General features: G+C 42.0%; 1 protein-coding gene across 3 annotated transcripts in view; it reads left to right on the forward strand.

Moving 5' to 3' along the window:
• CHID1 (chitinase domain containing 1) overlaps positions 1-23453 on the forward strand; it is a 924523-nt gene that overhangs the window by 884144 nt on the left and 16926 nt on the right. For all 3 annotated transcript variants that reach the window (XM_077459791.1, XM_077459781.1, XM_077459798.1), the window contains one exon: positions 17619-17699. In XM_077459791.1, the coding sequence (XP_077315917.1) occupies positions 17619-17699 (81 nt within the window). The remainder of the gene's footprint in view (positions 1-17618; positions 17700-23453) is intronic.

Raw genomic sequence — 23453 nt, forward strand, 5'->3', positions numbered from 1 at the left:
CAATAGCAGCAGATTATTATTAAAAAGTTAAGTTGAACTGTAGCTTGCTTCACTATTGTTCTGCTGCTGTGCTTATGCTTAATTGCTAAATAATTTAGGTTCTCTGACAAACGGACCAGATAAGATTGACTGTCTTCTGAAATGATTCAGTGTGTGTCTCTCTCTGCTAACAATCATAAGTGAAAGTAAGTTGGCTGTACGTGTGTACTTAGTTCTAGCTATTTTACTGTTCCTCTTCTTTGGTTACAATCAGCCAATAACATTCCTCATCATCAATTTTTTTATTTTACTTCCCCCACCCAATTCCAGCAGCGATCTTTTCTCTCTATGTCGAATCTTTTCTCTCTATGTCGAATCATCCTGGACTAATAGAGTTAAGGTTAGGCACATTCGACCACAGGTTCGATAGACACAGATTGTTATTGTCAGCGTCATGTCAAATCTCCTATCTATATCGAAAGTAAAAATAAAGCATTTGTTTATGTCGGATCTTTCGTTTTTCGGATTCTGCACTTTCATTATCGTTTGTTAAAACGATAACGAAAATACCTGAAATTTGGACGAAAATGTATTCGGACGAAAACAAATGCACATGTCTAGTGCATTGTAATTAGGGCACTGATGATCAGTGCCCTTGTTACCTTTAAACATTTTTCCTGTGAGGAGATGCTGCTCCTCACCCCACACTCTGTCAGTGTGAGAGAGGAAAAAACGAAAATTGACACTTCCTTGTTTACATGTGATCGGCTGTGATTGGACACAGGCGATCACATGGGTGAAGAGCCATGGCTCTTTGCTGAAATCGGGGGGTCGCGCTGTGTTCCAGGTCCCAGAATCGCGACTAAACTGGGCACCGTCGTATAGCATTGTCCCAGAATGATATCCACACTGCTTGGTGGGCGGGAAGTGGTTAAAATGAAGAGCACAAGATTCCAGAAACATATTAAATGTGACAGCACAATGTGCTGTTAGTGATGTAATACAATCAACACCGTACTGCTCTCTGTTACACATAATAATGCTTTCAGCTATTAAAAGTCACTGTTTATTGACCATGCAGCTATATAAGTGCCAAAGAATACTCAAGTGCAAGATCTTAAAGTTGTAGTTACACCAACAATTGGCCATCAGAGAGAAGCACACTTCCATAGCTGAAATTGTATCACGAATAATCACTTTGCAGCTTGAGCTATAAAAACAGCTTGGGCTATTAGCTGTAAAGTCTGTAACAAGAAAAATAAATGGAGACATGATAAGTCATTTGCAATAATAGCAGCCATGTATTGATTTCTTTTAGTGCTTAAAACAGGCGGTGCTACTATTTTTTCCTCTGAAAAAAGTCCTTCTGTAAACATTCATAGCCTGTCCAGCAGAAGTCAGGCCTGTACACAGGATTCTTGCACCAAGCATGAAGCCAGCACTTAGGGCCTGACAGCAGGGGTGATCTGGGAGATGTTACAGGAACTTCTGCTCATTATTCCAGCTACATTTCATGGATTTGTTCTTATTAGAGCACAGTGTGAGTGTATTACAAAGATGTGTGTGGCTGGATGGTGTTGCTTGCCAGCATCCATAAGGTTATCAAGTCAGAGGCTCGCTGATCAGACTGTTTTGTATCCTGAACTGCTGTCAATCTTGTACTCTGCCAGTATGTTCAGAATTGAATCTCTTCTCCTTTGTCGGCCTTTGTGCATACAGCATGCGCCTTATACTAGTTTTAACTATTTATGACAAATCTTATTCTACCAGGTCTTGGAAAAAGGATGTACAATGCCACATCCCAAAAAATCATGCACAACACCAACAGGAATAAACCATTCCCAACAAAATGGACTTTGTACTGAGGCAAACCCAATCAAATCTCATCAAATCTTTTTTATTTTTAACACTACAAACATTAAAATTGGATCACTGCATACATGCTTCCAGAATATATAGAAACATCATACTGAAACCATAGAAAATTCTGCACAGAATCCACAACAGTAAAAAGTAAAACATACTCTGATTATCCCATGTAAACAATACCATCATACAAGTCTGTAAGATCTATATACCGTAGCAATAAAGTATCCATGTCAATAAAGTGCTAATAAATCCCAATAATCTGACAATTAAGATGATTCAATAATCACATAAAATATAATCTAATGCATAATACATTTTATCTATTGTAAAAAAATAAAAATAAAAACACTGAGGGCCTAAATCTATCTAAAGTTAAATTGTTTGAATGGAAATCCTCCCTCTAGCTCGGTGGTTCTAAAATATTTTTGAGTCATGGACCCCTTTAAGAATCCGATGAAAGCTAATGACCCCCTCCCTAGAGAACAGAAATGAATAAGCATGACAGATGGACTGACAAAAGACATTAACATAACCTAAACTAGCCTAGCCTAACTTAACTTATTTTGGCCCTTCAAGTCTGTCATGCATCTGTCTTTTGATGGTTTTAGACACTTTTCATTAAATAGTCGGATTGTATGTTTGGGCCCTCATTGGCCTCTTCTCGTGGCTCTTCTGTTGCAGCATAGTCTGCCCAAGCAGCATATCTGCTCCTTAAGGGTAAAACTGGATCACCCAAGAGAAATTGACCGAAACATAGTGTAACATATGAACTAACTTCAGAGTCATTGCGCAGCACACTGTAATCTCTAGGTGTGCACTTCCACAAAATAGCAAATTAAAAAAATAATTCTGGCCATACATGGATAAAAATTTGGCTGGTTCAGCGGGAACTGGTTGAAATTCGATCCATGTATGGGCAGGCTGGTTCTACAGAAGTCAATCTACCCATCAACTTCTGTACAACTAGCCTCTCAGGTTTATCCCTAACCATCAGCACTGCCAACAATGGCCAGCAACACGTGTTCTGATGGCAGGTAAGGCACCTCACCATCGGAACACCATAGCACAGTGGGAGTGATTCCCTCTTCTACATTAAGTGTGTAGATGGGGGAATCTGGTAATTTTTTTTTCATTCAATCTTTTGATTGAACAAAAAAAATAAATGATTGTGTGGCCAGCTTAACTATCAGACATAAAGCATTGTCCAGATGATGGATAATCTATGACAAATGGAAGCATGTAAGTAACCATAATTTAGGAGTTTGTGTACATTAATACATGTTCTGGTCAGGGCTGTGTGCAGGCCTTATAATCTCCTTGCAGAGAGACATATTATTTGCTGAGGGTTTTGTAAAAAAAAGTCAAAATGAAATGGAATAGCGCGCTTTCCCCCCTCCCATCTAGCTTCCTACAAAGCCAATTTTACTTTCATTTGCAGCTTATATGTGTGTCTCAATTTGATATGGGAGAAAAAAAATATTTCTTCCACAAAAGAGTCTGGTTTTCATGATGTCTGCAGAATCCCGATTTATTACCAGGCTTAGGCTCCTCTTGCTGTAACTGTTAATAACATTTTATTGCTTGCAATCTCATCACGCATTCAGAAGGCCGCCACTGAAACATGAGAAACAGTGGGCAACTGGCAAGTGTGTTTTTGGAAATATTTTGAAAGACGTTTCATTGTTTTGCCTGTGGGTGTCACATAACAGCTAATTTCAAAGAATAAATTATACTCTTCTCTCTAATTATTCTCAGAATTGCCAAGCTGAGTCATGCATCAATATTATAATGACTTTCTTTTCTCATTTCCAATTCTATGTATACCTTGTGAGCTTCACTACAATTTTACAATATATAGTTCTCTTTCAGATAGCTCCCCAATCTCAAACTGTGTCTCGGATTCATCATTATTCTTCTAGAATGAGTTTTCTCAACTATCTCCCAAAACTGAGGCTGTCAGTATACACAAAGATGTCTCGCCAAGAGTAATGGATATTGATACATCTGTCTATTACACTGCAGCGTTGCTGGGACCCACATACTGTACCTAGTGATAGCATCATTCCCTTTACTATATAGTAAAGGAAATTATAGAAGCCTGATGCAAAAAAATCTCTGAACTTTTAGAATCTCAGTGTCTATCACTGATGGTGGGAAGCACATGCTTAAACTGCAGAGAAATTCTTTAAAATAATCAGAAGAGTCTCAGATGGTGTAAACAGTGCTTTAATTTGGAGTATCAGAGTATGTGTGGCCAACCATAATTGCTCTTACCCTGGTGTTCTAGCGAAGCTCTACATAGTTTAATCCTCTCTAATCACAAACAATGTTGAAGATCGGAATATGATGGGCAATCTTGAATAATGTCTCAAATTGGGTTCACCACTTGCAAGGGTTAGGTTGTGTTTACCACCCTTATCTTTTATATGCTGATGATGTGCAAGCATACATCTTCTATCCAACCAACTGAGTGGGTCATAATGCATTTCTGAAGCACCTTTTAAAAATGGCACCCTGTTTACTAATTATGTTTGCCAGGAATGCACACAATGCATGATATTAAGGCTCTCATTAGACAGTGCAGATCTCACATGCAAAATGCACAGAGCCGTTTAGATCGGCTCCGTGTCCTGTGATTGTAGTCATGGCCAATCACAGTGGTCAAAATGTATTCCTTTAAGAGTTCTACCCTTTCTCTCTTGACAGAGGAAGGAGGATGAAATGAATTAAGAGATTGTGAGAAGGGAGGTAGGCAGCAAAAGATTCAAAGTGGGGATTCAATTTATTGTGGGATTGTTTTTAAGCCCTTTCACACCACCATGGTTCATTTAATCTCCAACAGTCTCTGTTGTGACCTGTAAAATAATAACTTCACCAACCCTATCCTGCAAATTAAATCCCCCCCCCCCCCATCCTATTTGCTCCAGTGTATGTGACCTGTACATTACCCATTCACTTTCTCCTTTCTCTATGTATGTGTAACATGTACATTGAGGTATTTAGTGCAGCATTACCACACTTTATGCTTTAGGATGACAATGAGGATTTCTGACCATTAAAAAGTTTGTTAAGGAGTTCTAACATTTTTCTATTCCTGATCTGCTTACTTGTTCAAGGTCAAGGTCACTAGATGTTAAATTCCCAAAAGATACGCAATAGCAGCTTTCACATCTCTTATAACAGGTTTACTTTATTTTGTTTAAAATATCATCTAAGTTAGTCTTTTTTCCTTGTGTAATCCAGTGTATAACATAACTCAGACTATGAGAGGAAGGGGCAGCATTATAAATCAATGTTTCTCAACCTTTTTTATGTTGAGGCACCCTTTAAAATTATGGACAATCTTTATTCTTACAAAGCAAATATGCCTGCACACTGGTATTGAATCTCCCTCAGTTTCTCTCCCTCACTCATTAAATGACCGCAGTTCTGATGGAGAGGGCAGGGGTGGGACACAAAAGTGTGGTGGGTGGCTTTGGGTAACAAAACAGCCTTGATCAACCCATTGACTTGGTGACAATCTTTGATCAGTTTTCAAGGAGGGTGCTATCAGTCAGTGAGGCTCTAGGGCAAGCACAGTGCTGTCAACACAGAGAGTTTAAGAGAAAGTAAAGTGATGACCTCATTGATGTACTGCTCTTCCTTCACTAGTCAATCACAGGCTGGGGCAGGTCTTTGACCAAGCTATATTGATTTAACTGCTGGTAAGTAAATGGGTTTTACGCTTTCGCATGGGATGATGGTATCTGACGACCCCCTTATTTTTAAGGGTGTCTCCCAGATTCTTAGAAGTGTTGTGGGGAAGTGCTCCTTGTCATCACCAATATGCTACTCCCCCCATGTTGAGGGTGTGACCTGGTAGGGTTCTTTCTTTACCAAATGGGACAGAATAAAATTTGTACTAACAATATTTGTAAAAAAAAAATAACACATAAAATTACATACAACTGGGAAAAAATATAATTTTCTATTATGCCTTTGAAAATGCAATAATTCTTGGTGTGCCATTTCTCTAGTACCCCATGAGTTTACTAGTGTGCTGGAACCACAATATAATTTTATGCAGTTTACATTACATTGTATCATAAAATAATAATTATCATAATTACTTCTGGCAAACACCTCTCTAAAAAGAAGTCTAAAGACATTGTGCTAATAATGCTTAATGTTATTCTGGCATGGCCTATAACAGTTCCTACATATAGATTAGTAACAAGGAGGCTCAGGCATACGAGTCAGCATTCTCAGATCTGCAGCTACAGGAAGTAAGGAATAAACCCATTTGGTGAGAAACTTGCATTCACCCAGAAGTTACATTGTTTATTTTTTAAAACTTTCTGGAGTGACGCATCTTTCTGTATATGGCATATGAAAGAGTTGAGGTCAGGACACAGTTTTCTGAATAACAGCATTCCTGTTTAATTAAATCCATTCCTGTGTGGTCACATATAAATCATATTTTTTTTTTTAGGGTGAAAATGTAGGCCCACAAATAAATCAATTTCACTACATGCATTTGTATTGTGAGATATTGCATTAAGAGACTTGAGATTTACAATGGCATTTGGAAATGTTCAATTACCTCTGCAAAGAGTATTTGAGAGGCTTTTCTAAGTGAAAAGAGAAATCAAATATTTCCCGAGGGAAAGGTTAGATAACACAAAAATCTAAAGAAAAATCTAAGAAATGGCTCTTTTACTACTTGTATAAGTCAAGTCCTCATTTGCAGCTTCCCACACATCTTACGACCTGCAATTTATGTCTTCTGGGAGTTATTTGTGCCATGCATTTCAGCAGTGACAGACTCAACATAAGAGATCAGGACTGACAGACCCCAGACTTTCTACAATTTGTTAAAGTACATAAACATCAGACATGACCATAATGTAAAAATGAAAGTGTTTTTAAAAGCAGAAGTTTTTTTGTCTTAATACATCCTCTGCAATAAGTTAAAAAAACCTTCTGTGTTCAGCTCCCCCCACCAGCCCTCCTTAATACTTACCTGAGCCTGATCCCCCAAGAGGAGCGTCTCTCAGTTCTCTCCCTCCTCACAGGGCAGATTGATTGATTTCTGCTGGTGTTAATCAAATCCTGTGACAAGGTAGCAGGGTCAGGGCAGGGCAGGGCAGAGCTGAGCTGTGTGAGTCTATGGATGAAGGCAGCGGAGCTCAGGATCGAGCCTGCAGGTGTGTCACAATAGGAATTGGCTTCCTATGGTGGCACATTGAGAAGAAAAGGAGCCAGAAGAGCCAGCGGCGATATCAGAAGAGGAGGATCAGGGCTGCTTTGTGCAAAACCATTACACAAAGCAGGTAACCATTGCATAGAGGTAAGTATAACATGTTTATTATTTAAAAATATTAAAAAAAAAAAAAAAAACCTTTACAATCACATTAACCATTAATAAGAGTTAACCATTACTATCAAGCTTGAATTATGTTTAAAGATAGTAAAACCAAGAAAATAACAAATGTGTGTAATTTTAGTATGAAAAATTAGCCATCAGATATCAACAAGTAAGCATATAAAAACATATCAGATAATGGACATCATTTGGGTACAATTCACACCACTCAGATCCATTGCAGGTCATTAGATTCATGTGCATTACATTTTGCATTAACATGTGTTTTTATTAGGCCCATTCACTGGAACACACCGCAATGAAGCAAATATCACCACAAGCACTGTAGTGTGTTACTATGCATTGCGGTAGATTAGAAAGGTGCTTTGGGGTACTATACAGAACAAATTGCAACAGTTCGCATAATGCACATTATCCTGCTTTGTAATGCTTGTACATGGGGTGAATTGGCTCTTAAAACAGATGTCATGGGAGAAATAAAGTGGATGCAGGTGCTGGCCTAAAATGCTAGTTGTTTGGCTGTTATTCTGACAAACTAGCTTCAATACCTTGTGTCACTAACTTGGAACAAGAAAATCAACATTCCTCCATCACAACGAATGATGATCTCAGAAAATGTAATTGAGATATCAATCTGTTTTCATCTGTGTGTGTTTAACCGAACACTTTTTGTCATATGGGCACAAATAATAACATATACAAGACAAATAATAGGTTGTATATATCAAATTTACCTATAACCATATGTGTACTTCTGCCATTTATTTTATGTAAAAGGATTGTTTCATTTTTTTGTCACTCACTTTCAGAATTTTAGTAATTGTCATTTAATAATGCACTATATTATTTTAGTCTACTCTCAAAAGAGCGGTGATATTGCCTCTAAAAATATTTTGATTCTCCCACAAGGTACCGTTTGCTTGTATTGCAAAAGTTAAATCTTATTTTACAAATGGTGGCGAGTATCCACTAGAGCAATCATAGCCTACCTTGCCTTTATCGCCAACATCTGTCAACTTTATAACCCACCTTTGTTTTTGGACACTTCTGTGTAGTGTATTGCCTGCATGCAGGTTTGCAGTGATATTCCAGATGTCATTATTTAATGTAAGTATTTCACAGTGTAACTGAGAACACACGTACATATCTTAACAGCTGCTGCTATCCCAAATTTAGTGCCATTATAGCTCTATGCAGGACAATCATCTAGAGCTTCTATTAAAGTAATGCATATACCGCAATTTACTGTATTAAACGGTTTGTGCTTGTTTTATGTCTAAGTTGTTGTTTACTTATACAATTAGTCAGGTCACTATAAGATGTTTTCAGGGCTGGGTTAAAGTCTAATTTGGCTTACAAAAAGTGGGCCTTTATATGTTATATTTAACATAACAAATGGGGGAATGTATGTGTATGTATGTAGGTTTATATACAGTATACACACTCGCTGGCCACTTTATTGGGTACACCTTGCTAGTAGTGGGTTGGACCCCCTTTTGCCTTCAGAACTGTCTTAATTCTTTGATGCATAGATCCAACAAGGTGTTGGAAACATTTCTCAGAGATTTTGGTCCATATTGACATGATAGTATGACACAGTTGCTGCAGATTTGTTGGCTGCACATCCATGATGCAAATCTCAAATTCTACCACATCCCAAAGGTGGTCTATTGGATTGAGATCGTGTGACTGTGGAAGCCATTGGAGTACAGTGAACTCATTGTCATGTTCAAGAAACCACTTTGAGATGATTTGAGCTTTGTGAATGGTGCACTACCTGGAAGTAGCCAACAGAAGATGGGTACACTTTAGTCATAAAGAGATGGACATGGTCAGCAACAATACTCTGGTAAGCCGTGTCGTTTAAACAATGCTCAATTGGTACAAAGGGTCCCAAAGTGTGGCAATAAAATATCCCGCACACCATTACACCACCAGCCTGAACTGTTAAAACAAGGCAGGATTGATCCATGCTTTCATGTTGCCAAATTATGACCCTACTATCTTAATGTGGCAACTGAAATTGAGACTCATCACACCAGGCATCATTTTTCCAACCTTCTATTTTGGTAGACCTGTGCGAATTGTAGCCTCGGTTTCCTATTTTTAGCTGAAAGTGGTGGTGGCACCCGGTGTGGTCGTCTGCTGTACCAGAGATGGTATTCTGCATACCTTGGTTGTAACCAGTGGTTATATGAGTTACCGTTTGCCTTTCTATCATCTCAAATCAGTCTTCCCATTCACCTCTGACCTCTGAAATCAACAAGGCATTCCTGTCCACCCAACTGCCACTCACTGGATATTTTCTCTTTTTCGGACCATTCTCTCTAAACCCTAGAGATGGTTGTGCATGAAAATCCCAGTAGATAAGCAGTTTCTGAAATACTCAGACCAGCCCTTCTGGCACCAACAACCATGCAATGTTCAAAGTCACTTAAATCCCCTTTCTTCCCCATTCTGGTGCTCAATTTGATTTCAGCAAGTCATCTTCACCACATCTAGATGCCTAAATGCATGCATGGTTGCTGTCATGCAATTGGCTGATTAGCAATTTGTGTTACCAAGCAATTGAACAGGTGTACTTAATAAAGTGGCCGGTGAGTGTATCTTGTTATTATTATTATTATTATTATACAGGATTTATATAGCACCAACAGTTTGCACAGAGCTTTATAACATTCGGGCAGACAGCACAGTTACAATACAATTCAATACAGGAGAATCTGCTTGTTAGAGCTTACAATCTAAGAGAGAGGGTCAGGTGAAACAAATGATAATAACTGTGGGGGGTGAGCTGATGAAGAAAATTAAAATACAGTGGTTAGGTGGGGGTAGGATAGGCTTCTCTGAAGTGGATTTCCTGGGAGAGTCTAAAAGCTAATAGAGTAGGAGATAATCAGGCAGATTGGGGTAAGGAGTTCCATAGGAATGGAGACGCTCTGGAAAAGTCCTGGAGGCGAGCATGGGAGGAGGTGACAGAGTTAGAGAGCAGTAGGTCTTGAATGGAAGGAAGAACACAATTAGGTTGGTATTTTGAGACTAGGCTAGTGATGTAGCTGAGGGCTAATTTGTGGATGGCTTTGTAAGTTGTTGTTAGTATTTTGAATTTAATTTGTTGGGTGAGTGGACGCCAGTGGAGGGATTGACAAGGAGGAGTAGCAGACACAGAGCTATTGGAAAGGTGGATGAGTCTGGCAGAAGCATTTGTGATGCATTGAAGGGGGGGATAGACTATGTAGTGGTAAGCCAATGAGAAGAGAGTTTCAGTAGTCGAGGCGAGAGATGACTATAGAGTGAATAAAAGCTTTGTTTTGTCATTGGTTAGAAAGGAGCATATTTTGGAGATGTTGGGGAGGTTGAGGTGGTAAGATTTGGACAGTGATTGGTCGTGGAAGAGTTCAGAATCCAGGACTACACCTAGGACCTTGGCATGTATGGATAGGCTTATAGTTATGCCATCGATTTTGACAGAGCTATCTGTTAGTAAATTAGTGATACATGAGGAGACAGAGGGAGTGAGCTGAGGGACAGAGAGATAAATGTGGGTGTCGTCAGCGTAGAGATGGTATTGGAAGCCATGGGAGGCTATCCGCTGACCCAGGGAGGAGGTGTAGATTGAAAATAGGAGAGGTCCAAGAACAGAACCTTGGGGGACCCCAACAGAGAAAGGAAGAGGCAAGGAGGAAGTAGAATCGTAAGTAATGCTAAAGGTGCGGTTGGATAAGTAGGAAGAGTACAGTCATGAAGACCAAAAGCATGGAGTTTTTTGTGGAGGAGAGTATGGTCAACCATATAAAAGGCAGTAGATAGGTCCAGAAGTAGGAGTACAGAATAGTGTCCATTGGTTTTGGCCATTAGTAAATCGATCGTTAGTTTTAGGAGAACAGTTTCTGTGGAGTGTTGAGGATGAAATCCAGACTGAAGGGGATCAAGAATGCTATTCTCAGCAAGGTGGTCGCTCAATCTGATGTAGATAAAAAGGGGAGCAAGTTGATGGGGCGTAGGTTGTTAAGATTGGTTGGGTCCAGTGAGGGCAAGTATGGGGTTGACTAGTGCATATTTTACAGAGTTGGAGAAGATGCCGGAAGAGAGGGAGAGATTGAAGATTTGGGTTAGAGAGTATAGAATAGAGACAGAGGGCGAACGTACCATTTGTAAGGGAACAGGATCCAGAGGACAGATGGTTAGCTGGATGTTAGCAAGTAGTTTAGCAACCTTGTCTATAGTGGTGGGGTTGAAAGGGGGAAGTAATATTTTGTACCTGTGTGCATCTAGTGTAAAGCGTGGATGGTATCTGAACAGCAGAGAGCCCCTGGCAAATTGTATCAATCTTCTGTTTGAAGTGATTGACGATCTCCTGGGCAGTGAGTGAGTGAGTTGGTGGGTGGAGGCAGTGGAGGACGAAGTAGAGAAGAGTTGCCGGAGACGGAATGATAAGTTATTAATGAGAGTGATGAAATAGGTCTGCTTGGCAGTGAGGGGGCAGGAATTGTAAGTTTGGAGGGCAGATTTATATGGGTTGAAATCTTTCAGAGACTTAGTCTTACGCCACAGGTGCTCATGAGCATGGCTATGTTTTTTCAGACTTCTAGTGTCATCTGTTTGCCAAGGTTGAAGGGGTTGGGCCTGATTCTGTGTGTAGTGAGGGGGGCCAGCATGTCCAGTGAGGCTAGAAGTGAAGCGTTGTAGACAGAAGTGGCTAGGTCAGTGCAGGATAGGGGTGAGGTTTTGTCATAGAGTTGGTCGGTAGCAGAGTAGAGAAGAGAAGTGTTACGATGTTGTAGGTTTCTACTGGTAACTGTTATGCCGCGTACACATGATCGGATTATCCGGCGGACTCAATACAGCCATAATGTCTAAACCTCTGGCGACAAAAGTGAAAATGTCCAAATTGGGCCCAAAGTGTCAATATTTTGTGTAGCCACCATTATTTTACAGCACTGCCTTAACCCTCTTGGGCATGGAGTTCACCAGAGCCTTACAGGTTGCCACTGGAGTCCTTTTATACTCCTCCATGACAACATCACCGTGCTGCGGGATGTTAGAGCCTTGAGCTCCTCCACCTTTCGTTTAAGGATGTCCCACAGATGCTCAATAGGGTTTATGTCTGTTAACATGTTTGGCTAGTCTATCACCTTTACCCTAATGCCGCGTACACACGGGCGGACTGTATGGCGTACTTAGTCAGTCGAAACACATTTCAGCGGACAGTCCGCTCGTGTGTGGGCTTCAGCGGACTTTTTCAGCGTGCAGTCTGGCGTACTAAGTATTTCGGATTTTTCGTAATTCTGTCCGTCATACTTTGGTTTCAGCAGACAATCCGCTCGTCAGTAGGCTAGTTCGACGGACTAAGAATGGCGCATGCTCAGAAAGGATTTACACGGCGGAAGGGTGATTTGCTGTGTATTGGACTTCCTATTTCTAGTCCCGTCGTACGTACTGTACACGTCATCGCGCAAGCTTTCGACGGACTGTTTGTGCATCCGTGTGTGGTCAAGTCCGTTCAGTCGAAAGTATGACGGACTGTCCGTCGGATTGTATGACGGACTAAGTACGCCATACAGTCCGCTCGTGTGTACGCGGCATAAGCCTCTTTAGCAAGGCAGTGGTCATCTTGGAGGTTTACACGGGAAGGGGATCCTGCTCTGTTTCAATATGTCACAGTACATGTCGGCATTCATGGTTCCCTAAGTGCCAGCAGCATTCATTAAGCCCCAAACCATTACACTACCACCCCCATGCTTGACTGTAGGCAAGACACACTTGTCTTTGTACTCCTCACCTGGTTGCCACCACACACACTTGACACCATCTGGACCAAATAAGTTTATCTTGGTCTCATCAGACCACAGTACATGGTTCCAGTAATCCATGTCCTTAGTCTGTTTGTCTTCAGCAAACTGTTTACAGGCTTTCTTATGCTTCATCTTTAGAAGAGGCTTCCTTCTGGGAAGACAGCCATGCAGACCAATTTGCTGCAGTGTGTGGCATATGGTATAAGCACTGACAGGCTGACCCCCCACCCCTTCAACCTCTGCAGCAATGCTGGCAGCACTCATATGTCTATTTCCCAAAGAGAACCTCTGGATTTGACTATGGCAGGGCCAGGACATGTTTGGTCAACCATGGCGAGGCATGTTCTGAGTGGAACCTGTAGGTGTCACCTTCACAAGTCAGATCCTTCAGATCCTTCAGCCATCCCAGAGACTTTTGTCCTCCTTGCTGCTCACCTGTGGTAAAGGATCTGACTTGTGAAGGTGACACCTACAGGAGAATTACAAGCGCATTTGACCCACTGCCATATGGTATGTGTGTCCATCTCTGCCAGTAAGAGTACCCAATCATGTATACATCACTGTCAGGATTTGATTGACATATTTATATCCGTGTCAAGTTTTCCTGGAAGGGAGGCCCTAAAGAACTTTTTCACATTTTATATTTTTGAATTGTTTCACTTGGTTTAGTCCATTAGCACCCATGGTGTCTTCTTTTGGTTGTTTTTACACATTGTGTGAATTTTATTGTACATTTCATTGTTCAGAAATTTCATAATTACACATTTTTGACTTGTATGATTATGTTCCTATTTATGGGGTTATATGTTTCAACGCTACACGTATTGTTTCACGTGTTGCTTTGACTTTGTTTGAGTGTTAGCTGCTTTTGCACCCATCATAGGTTTAGCGCAGTACTTTCCCCTTCTTTTGCTAACTGTGGGGGGGGAGGGGCTGTGTGTGACACTACACTGATCACCGCTCCCAATCACAGGGTGCTGTGATCAGTGCCGGTATCGTTAGGCAGAACTGGGTGGTGCTTGTTTACATTAGCATTTCCCAGGTTTTCCTCTCCGTGAGATATATCCCCGCGGACATCGAGTCTGCGGGGACCCGCGGTCGGACTTGCAGAGCTCGTGGGCGGGCGCATGCCTGCTATTCAAGCCTCATGAGATCACGTACAATAACGTTATTTCATGCAGCGGAGCCAACCTGCTGCAGTAAAACTGCGGCGGCTGGCCCGCATGCGGTTAAGCCAGGGCCGTCTTTAATATTGATTGGTTAGCCCCCCCCCCCCCCCATGCAATTTCACTCTCCACCTTCTCTGAGACATAAAATAAATAGCAGCTAGACTTAAAATCAGTTTACTGTATCAGATCAGGCTGCGATTGGTTGCTAGAGGTTACAGCATACGATTACTGCTTACTGACTGGTTGCTAGAGGTTACAGCATTCCTTAAGGTTCATTGATTAGTTGCTAGAGGTTACAGTACATTTCTGCTTCTTGATTGGCTGCTAGAGATTACTGTACAGTAATACTGCTCACTGGTTGCGATAGGTTACAGCACATCTTCTCCTCACTGCAGGGGGGCATGATATACCTATGAATGCTGCCTTTATTTACATATCAATGCCATTGGCCTCAGCTATTTACATATGCATGTGATTGCTATTTACATATGAATGTCAGTATTTACATGTAAACACAGGTCTGCAGGTGAGTTATCTGTACACAATAATAGGGCAGAGCTGGGCAGCATTAGTAGCAGCACAGGACTAAGGCTGCATTCACACCTGAGCATAGCGTTTTCAAGCAGAAAATCACGCACATTTACAGCGATTTTGCAGCAATTTTGTGGTGTTTTTTACCGCAATTTTGTGCAGGGCAAAAGGTCACCAATGTTAAAAGAAGAAAAACGCCTAAATCTGCTCAATTCGAGCAACAAAAAAGGGTCCGGAACTTGTTTGAGCTTCAGGCGTTCGGCTTCAGGCGACATGGAGTGGAGATGTGAACCATCTCCATTGAGAATAGTAGATTTTTTCCCCTCTAGCGTTTTGTAACTTCAGGCTTCAAGCTACAAAACGCTCAGGTGTGAATGGGGTCTAAAACTTCAAGGGACAAGGGAATGTAAACTGGGATAGTTGGCAAGTATGAGGCAGCTGCTTTGGGCCCCACAACAATGACAGGGCCCTGGGCAGCTGCCCCTTTTGCCCTGCCTTAAAGACGGCCCTGGGTTAAGCTACAAGTTAATAGCTTATTTGATTAAATAATATTTCAGCAATAACATACCCTTTCATGCTGCATGTTATTTAATATGGATATAACAACCAGTGCACACGGCTCCTCGAGTCATAGTGTTCAAGATCTTGAGTAGAGATTGTTCTAGTGTGGTACCTATTTTTAGATCTTGTATAATGTACAATGCACACTCTCTACAGTCTGCTTTATACAGTGGTGTGAAAAAGTGTTTGCCCCCTTCCTCATTTCCTGTTCCTTTGCATGTTTGTCACACTTAAGTGTTTCGGAACATCAAACCAATTTAAACAATAGTCAAGGACAACACAAGTAAACACAAAATGCAATTTGTAAATGAAGGTGTTTATTATTAAAGGTGAAAAAAAATCCAAACCATCATGGCCCTGTGTGAAAAAGTGATTGCCCCCTAAACCTAATAACTGGTTGGGCCACCCTTAGCAGCAACAACTGCAACCAAGCGTTTGCGATAACGTGCAATGAGGCTTTTACAGCGTCCTGGAGGAATTTTGGCCCACTCATCTTTGCAGAATTGTCCTAATTCAGTTACATTAGAGGGTTTTCGAGCATGAACGGCCTTTTTAAGGTCATACCACAACATCTCAATAGGATTCAGGTCAGGACTTTGGCTAGGCCACTCCAAAGTCTTCATTTTGTTTTTCTTCAGCCATTCGGTGGTGGACTTGCTGGTGTGTTTAGGATCATTGCCCTGCTGCAGAACCCAAGTTCGTTTCAGCTTGAGTACACGAACAGATGGTCGGACATTCTCCTTTAGGATCTCTTGGTAGACAGCAGAATTCATAGTTCCTTTTATCACGGCAAGTCTTCCAGGTCCTGAAGCAGCAAAACAGCCCCAGACCATCACACTACCACCAGCATATTTTACTGTTGGTATAATGTTCTTTTTATGAAATGCAGTGTTCCTTCTACGCCAGATATACTTGGACACACACCTTCCAAAGAGTTCCACTTTTGTCTCATCGGTCCACAGAATGTTGTCCCAAAAGTCTTGGGGATCATCAAGATGTGTTGTGGAGAAATTGAGACGAGCTTTGATGTTCTTTTTGCTCAGCAGTGGTTTTCTCCTTGGAACTCTGCCATGCAGGCCATTTTTGCCCAGTCTTTTCCTGATGGTGGAGGCATGAACGCTGACCTTAACTGAGGCAAGTGAGGCCTGCAGTTCCTTGGACGTTGTTGTGGGGTCTTTTGTGACCTCTTGGATGAGTCGTCGCTGCGCTCTTGGGGTAATTTTGGGCGGCCGGCCACTCCTGGGAAGGTTCACCACTGTTCCATGTCTTCGCCATTTGTGGATAATGGCTCTCACTGTGGTTCGCTGGATTCCCAAAGCTTTGGAAATGGCTTTATAACCCTTTCCAGACTGATAGATCTCAATTACTTTCTTTCTCAATTGTTCCTGAATTTCTTTGGGTGTCGGCATGATGTGTAGCTTTTAAGGATCTTCTGGTGGACCTTACTGTGTCAAGCAGCTCCTATTTAAGTGATGCCTTGATTGTGAACAGGTGTGGCAATAATCAGGCCTGGGTGTGGCTATAGAAATTGAACTCAGGTGTGGACAACCACAGTTATAGTATGTTTTAACAAGGGGGCAATCACTTTTTCACACATGGCCATGATGGTTTGGATTTTTTTTCACCTTTAATAATAAAAACCTTCATTTACAAATTGCATTTTGTGTTTACTTGTGTTGTCCTTGACTATTGTTTAAATTGGTTTGATGTTCCGAAACACTTAAGTGTGACAAACATGCAAAGGAACAGGAAATGAGGAGGGGGGCAAACACTTTTTCACACCACTGTACATATGATGAACATGAATGGTACTACAATCAAATGAAATGGTAACAAGTACTGTAATGGTCCCAGTGGTCTGAAGACAAATGCCTGTTGTGCATAATGACATATTGTTTCAGAAAGGATGTGGATGCTCTTGCCACCTATGCGTCAGAATCAAGAAAAAGCGACCTACCTAATATGCCTTCAAGCAGCATGTCTGACAATGTGATCATAGAAACATGAATTGAATTTCAAGTAAAGTTGTAAATAAGACTTTCTTCTGCTGGATAAAGGCATGGTTTAATAAGATAAAAAATGGTGCACATTATTAGCTCACATGAATTCTTAGATTAATATTTAACTTTTGCAATCTTTGTGTCAGAGGATGACATTTTCTGTAAAGATTAATGGCATTCTCTCTGGTTTTACTTTGTAATTTCCACTGCAGTTTGCAGCAGGAAACTTTACAAAAGACAGCTTCTGGCTATTGAGCAGAGATTTCAGATTGTGTGCAGCATACACCGTAACATATATCATACTCTAGCTGTGTTTTTAAATTAACCTTAAATTTGGTTTGATCCACAGGTACATAGAGATATTGAAGGATCACAAGCCCAAGCTGTTGTGGGATCAGCACATCGCTGAGCATTACCTGGAGTATAAAAAGTGAGTACACAGCCAGGCTGTTTGTCACAGGATGAATATGGCATTTTCATGGGCCATTGTGACCATATTGCAGTATATGACCTATTCATTTAATTGGTCACACACAGGCAGATAACATTTGGAAAAAAAACAAACACAAAAGGGGGCCTCCATCTAGGTGTATCGATTTATTAAAAAAGCATAAAGGACAATAACAATGCACTCACTAGATAAAAGTGGATCAAGGCATATAGACTTCCATAAGATCACTGTGAGGCTGCAGAACTCTGCAGGCATGTGGCTAGTTGAAGCAAAGTTCTTGATGGAAGTACAGCTGTCAGATTTCAGACTGGAACATGAGCATCAGCAGAATCCAGAAGTGGCAAGATGGCTGCGGCTCCGAACAACACCTCTTTTGGTTGAGTGATGACAGAAAGTATAGGAGATGTGGCTACATGTTTCAGGGCAATCAATAGCATCCCTTTATCAAACCATAGGAAGGAGATTGGCCAAAGAACCAGTCTTTATATACTGTGAAGAGCGGGAGGGGGCGGGAGTAGGAGGACAGTACTATTAACTCTTGTTTAACCAAAAACTAATGCTAGAGACTGCATGTGTCAAAGGAATACATAAGGTTAATGTTAATTTACCCTAGAGCAACCAATACTGCCCATACTCAAAACTAAGAAATAAAATATAAATAGTTTAAAAAATACATATTTTAATGATGATTGGATACTAAATAGGTCAGACTTATGATTGGGCTTATGAATGTATCCATGCTTAGATGGCAAACATTGGCATTAATAAACAGCTATATGATAGTGTGCGGAACAGTCAAGTGCAACATATATAATGAAGTAGTTGCAGATCAGTGGAAACCTGTATCTAAACTACAGTTGAAATAGGGGGAATGCTCATATGGTGTGTGGAAGTCAAATGCAGGCAAAAAAAATGTAAAAAAAATCATGCGGAAAAGCCAAGTACAGAAAAAAAATTAAGTGGGGTATCGGATTTTTGTCAGATTGTGGCACAATAGGAAACTTCATGTAAAATAAGGTGGAGATGCTATTTTGCATAATGGTAATGTAGACTTTACAGTTAATTTACATTTGTGTGGTATGGGAGGCTGTCCGAAGCAACCCATAGGGAAATGGTAACGTTTAAATGAGATCAGGATGGAGTGAGATACCAGTGGGAGGTTAGATTACTATATTTAGTTCTAGTTCTCCATTGAGGCCATGGGGGCTGAGAGTGTTTAAGGTAAAAATCCAGAAGGTTTCATGTTCACATAGCTTATTGAACCGTTCTGCCTTGGGTACACTGTAGTTGGTAGAACCTTGTTCATTGGCTCAGCGGTGTTCGGTGAAACCTATCTCTGAGTGCTCTAATATTAAGTCCAACATACAGTAACCCTCATGGACATTTTAAGCATTAAATAACTAACTCGGTTGAACAGAAAATAAATGGGAAATAGAATAACTTTTTCCATTCACCTGCAAGGATTTTTTCTGATGGCTAACAAATTGACATATTAAGCACTTGGGTTTTTGGCACAGGAACATGCCTACCAGATTACAGAGGAAATGCCACCAAATTAAACAAATATACCTAGCTCATGGGCAGCATTAGACAGCCAGTGGATTGTCTAGTGTAACAGTGAAAGTGACCCTGAAAAGTATAAGTTTGTCTGGCTATCTAAGGCTTTTGTTTTTCATCCTAGTAACGATGGAGTACCCTCAGCTACCCTGCTGAGTAAAGTCCTCTACCATCTGAAAACTTGGAATTTAAAGAACACTAAATCCTACTTTTCATAAAGTTGGGGATTTTAAATGTTTCCAATCAGAGTGTCTTATGCCGCGTACACACAATCAGACTATCCGGTGGACTTAGTCTAGCGGACAAACCGCCAGAAAGTCGGCCAAATTTCCAAACGAGCGGACATGCTCACACACAGGACTTTTCCGGCGGACTAGGTCCGGCAGACTATCCGCCGTACTTTTGAAATGACGGACTTGCCCACACACGGAGGAAAGTCCGTTTATTTTGAACGCGGCTCCAGGTAGCCGGGACTAGCTAAGGAAGTCAATGTCGCCGCCTTCGGTGGCGAGATTAACACGCCGCTGGCCCCGTCACCTGGTATGGACTTAAAGGGGAAGCCCTACGCTAAAAAACAGCCTGGGGTTCCCCCCCAAGGTCCATATAAGACCCTTATCCAAGCACACAACCTGGCCGGTCAGGAAAGGGGTGGGGACGAGCGAGCGCCCCCCTCCTGAGCTGTACCAGGCCGCGTGCCCTCAACATGGGGGGGTGCTTTGGGGAGCACCAAAGCACCTTGTCCCCATGTTGATGAGGACAAGGGCCACTTACCGACAACCCTGGCTGTTGGTTGTTGGGGTCTGCGGGAGGGGGGCTTATCGGAATACCGGCCCCCCACCCTATGTGAATGAGTATGGGGTACAATGTACCCCTACCCATTCACCTGTGAAAAATAATTTATTGCACAGCTCCGGGGGTCTTCTTCCGTCTTTGGGGGTCTTCTCCCCGGACTCCTCCGCTCTCTTCTGCTAGCTCTTTTACTAGCGGAGGAGCCCGACTTTCTTCTTCGTCACCGCCGCCCGGGAGTCTTCTTCTGACTTCGGGGGTCTTGTCCCCCTCTTCGGGGGTCTTGTCCCCCTCTTCGGTTCTTCTTGCCGGGCCTCTGGTCCTTCTTCCAGCTCTTTTACTGGTGGTGGCCCGGTCTTCTGTCGCCGCTGTCACCGCTGTCTTTGCCGCCTTCTGTTCTTCTGCTCTTCTCTTCTTGAGATGTTGACTCGTCGCTGTCTCTGGCCGTAATGACAGGGACATGTTGCGCGGTGACTTATATAGGGACAATGGGCGGGGTCACCGGGTGATGTCCCCGCCCATTATGATGTCACAGTCCCAGCATCCTCTGGGACTGTGACATCATAATGGGCGGGGACATCACCCGGCGATGGCCCTATATAAGTCGCCGCACAGCGCGTCCCTGTCATTGCGGCCAGAGAGCGTGTCGAGTCAACATCTCAAGGAAGAAGAACAAGAAGAGGAGAAGGCGGCGGCGATAGAAGACCGGGCCACCGCTTGTAAAAGATATGGAAGAAGGCGTGGAGGCCCGGCAAGAAGAACCGAAGAGGGGGACAAGACTCCCGAAGAGGGGGACAAGACCCCCGAAGTCGGAAGAAGACCCCTGGGCAGCGGCGACGAAGAAGAAAGACAGGCTCCTCTGCTAGTAAAATAGCTAGCAGAAGATAACGGAGAAGTCCGGCGAGAAGACCCCCCAAGACGGAAGAAGACCCCTGGAGCTGTGCAATAAATTATTTTTAACCCTTGTGTGTTGTGTTTTATTTACATTTTTTTCACAGGTGAATTCGGGTAGGGGTACATTGTGCCCCATACTCATTGGGCCGGTATCCGGGGGCCCCCTTATTAAAGGGGGCTCCCAGATTCTGATAATCTCCCCGCCCGCAGACCCTGACAACCAACGGCCAGGGTTGTCGGGAAGAGGCCCTTGTCCTCATCAACATGGGGACAAGGCACCCCCCCATGTTGAGGGCACGTGGCCTGGTACGGCTCAGGAGGGGGGCGCTCGCTCGTCCCCATCCCTTTCATGACCGGCCGGGCTGCGTGCTCGGATAAGGGTCTTATCCCCAGGCCGTTTTTTTGGCGTAGGGCTTACCCTTTAAGTCAATACCAGGTGATGGGGCCAGCGACGTGTCAATCTCGCCGCCAAAGGCAGCTACATTGACCTCTTTCGCTAGTCCCGGCTACCTGGAGCCGCGTTTAAAATGAACTGACTTTTCTCCGTGCAGGAAAGTCCATTCATTTCAAAAGTATTGCAGACTAGCACACAGACGACTGTATTATCTGCCGGACTGCGAGTCCGGCGGACAGTTTTTGAGTCAAAACTACTTTCTAAGTCTGCCGGACTTTTAGGTAAAAAAAGTCAGCCGGAGCCCACTCACGGGCGATTTGTCCGCCGGACTTTTCCGGAGGATAGTTTGATTGTGTGTATGCGCCATTACAGTAGATATACAAGCCTTGGCATTATGCAAACCATGTACCATAATCATTCTGATGTACAGTAATGTACAGAAGTGTAAGGCAGGTGTGAGGAAATGCTGTAAAGTAAGAATGCTTTCAAAAATATATTTTTTAATTGTTTATTTTTTATCAGTTTACAAAATGCAAAGTAAGCAAACAGAAGAAAAATCTAAATCAATCAACATTTGGTGTGACTAACTTTTTGGCTACAGACCAGCATAAATTCTTACACTCGCACAAAGTTATGGATTTTGTAGGATTCGCGTCAGGTGTATAATTAACCAATTATACCAAGCAGCTGCAAATGATCATCATTTTCATATGTAGGTTGAAACAGTCATTGACAGAAACAGAAACATTTGTGTAGGAGGCTTAAAACTCAGTGAGGAACAGCCAAGACAGTGTCATGTCACAGTTCGTGCATCATGGCAAGACTGAGCACAGCAACAAGACACAAGGCACTTATGCTGCAGCAGCAAGTTCTCTCCCAGGCAAAGATTTCAAAGCAGACTAGGATTTCAAGATGTGCTGTTCAAGCGCTGTTGAAGATACGGCCAACGTTGAGGACCGTAGATGCAATGGTCAGCCAAGGAATTTTTTGTAGCAGATAAAAGATAGATCATGCTTACTTCCCTTCAACATCAGAAGATGTCCAGCCATAACATCAGCACAGAGCTGACGGAAACCAGTGGGACTCAGGTACACCCATCTAGTATGGTAAAAACTGCACTGACCAAAGAATGTAATCATAAAAATAAAAAATATATAAAATACTAATACATAAATAGGCAGCAGAAATGTGGGATAAACACAATGTAAATGATAATAGAAAAAAAATGTGCCACCAAAACTAAAATGTGAAAAAAATATATAAATAAATAATAATAATTTCAAATGCCCAAAAGATTTTTTTCTTTAGGACAAATAATGTGCAAACCAGTGAAAATCTCAACAATTTGATGATGATGAAAATAAACAATGATTATACTAAATGTTCATAGTTCATAAAGGTGAAGGACAAGTAATTATGAACTTGAATTAACAAACTCTTCATATGCCAAAATCCTTAATAGACCACCACTGTGCTCCACACTATTAGTGAATCCCGTCACCGATAAGAGAGCCGCTTACCAGACAGTAAAAAAACAAGTAGCATTCATATGCACCCAGCCTTGAGTAACAGCCCCAGGAAATTGACTCCTCACAGCAGCCTCGTCCCGGTGGATGTAAGCCCTTGATCGCATCAATTCATGTGGTTCATAACAGCAAGGACCATATAAATCAAATGGAGGACCATAGCGTGATATTCTACCAGTAATGAATTTAATAAAAAAATGAATAATACTCACAATATATCAAAAAACCCCATTGAGAACGTCTGTTTGATGATGACGTCACCACGTTGTCTAGGAAGGAGGAAGGGCTCCTTTTGAATGCCGGGCGGCGTTTTTGTTTGAATGCTTCCATGTTTTTGATATATTGGCGGTACACCCATTTACTGTCTATAGAAATCTGGTCATATGTGATCTTCATGGATGAATTTCAGCCAAAAAGCCAAACCTCCGATGTGGAAACAAGGCTAAGCGACTAAACTATGCACAAAAACATAAGAACTGGGGTGCAGAAAAATGGCAGCAGCTACTCTGGACTGATGAGTCAAATTTTGAAATATTTGGCTGTAGCAGGAAGCAGTTTGTTCGCTGAAGAGCTGGA

Source organism: Lithobates pipiens, unplaced genomic scaffold (assembly GCF_037356315.1).
Source record: "Lithobates pipiens isolate NorthernLeopardFrog02 unplaced genomic scaffold, aLitPip1_a1.2 Scaffold_10, whole genome shotgun sequence".
Lineage (NCBI taxonomy): Eukaryota > Metazoa > Chordata > Amphibia > Anura > Ranidae > Lithobates > Lithobates pipiens.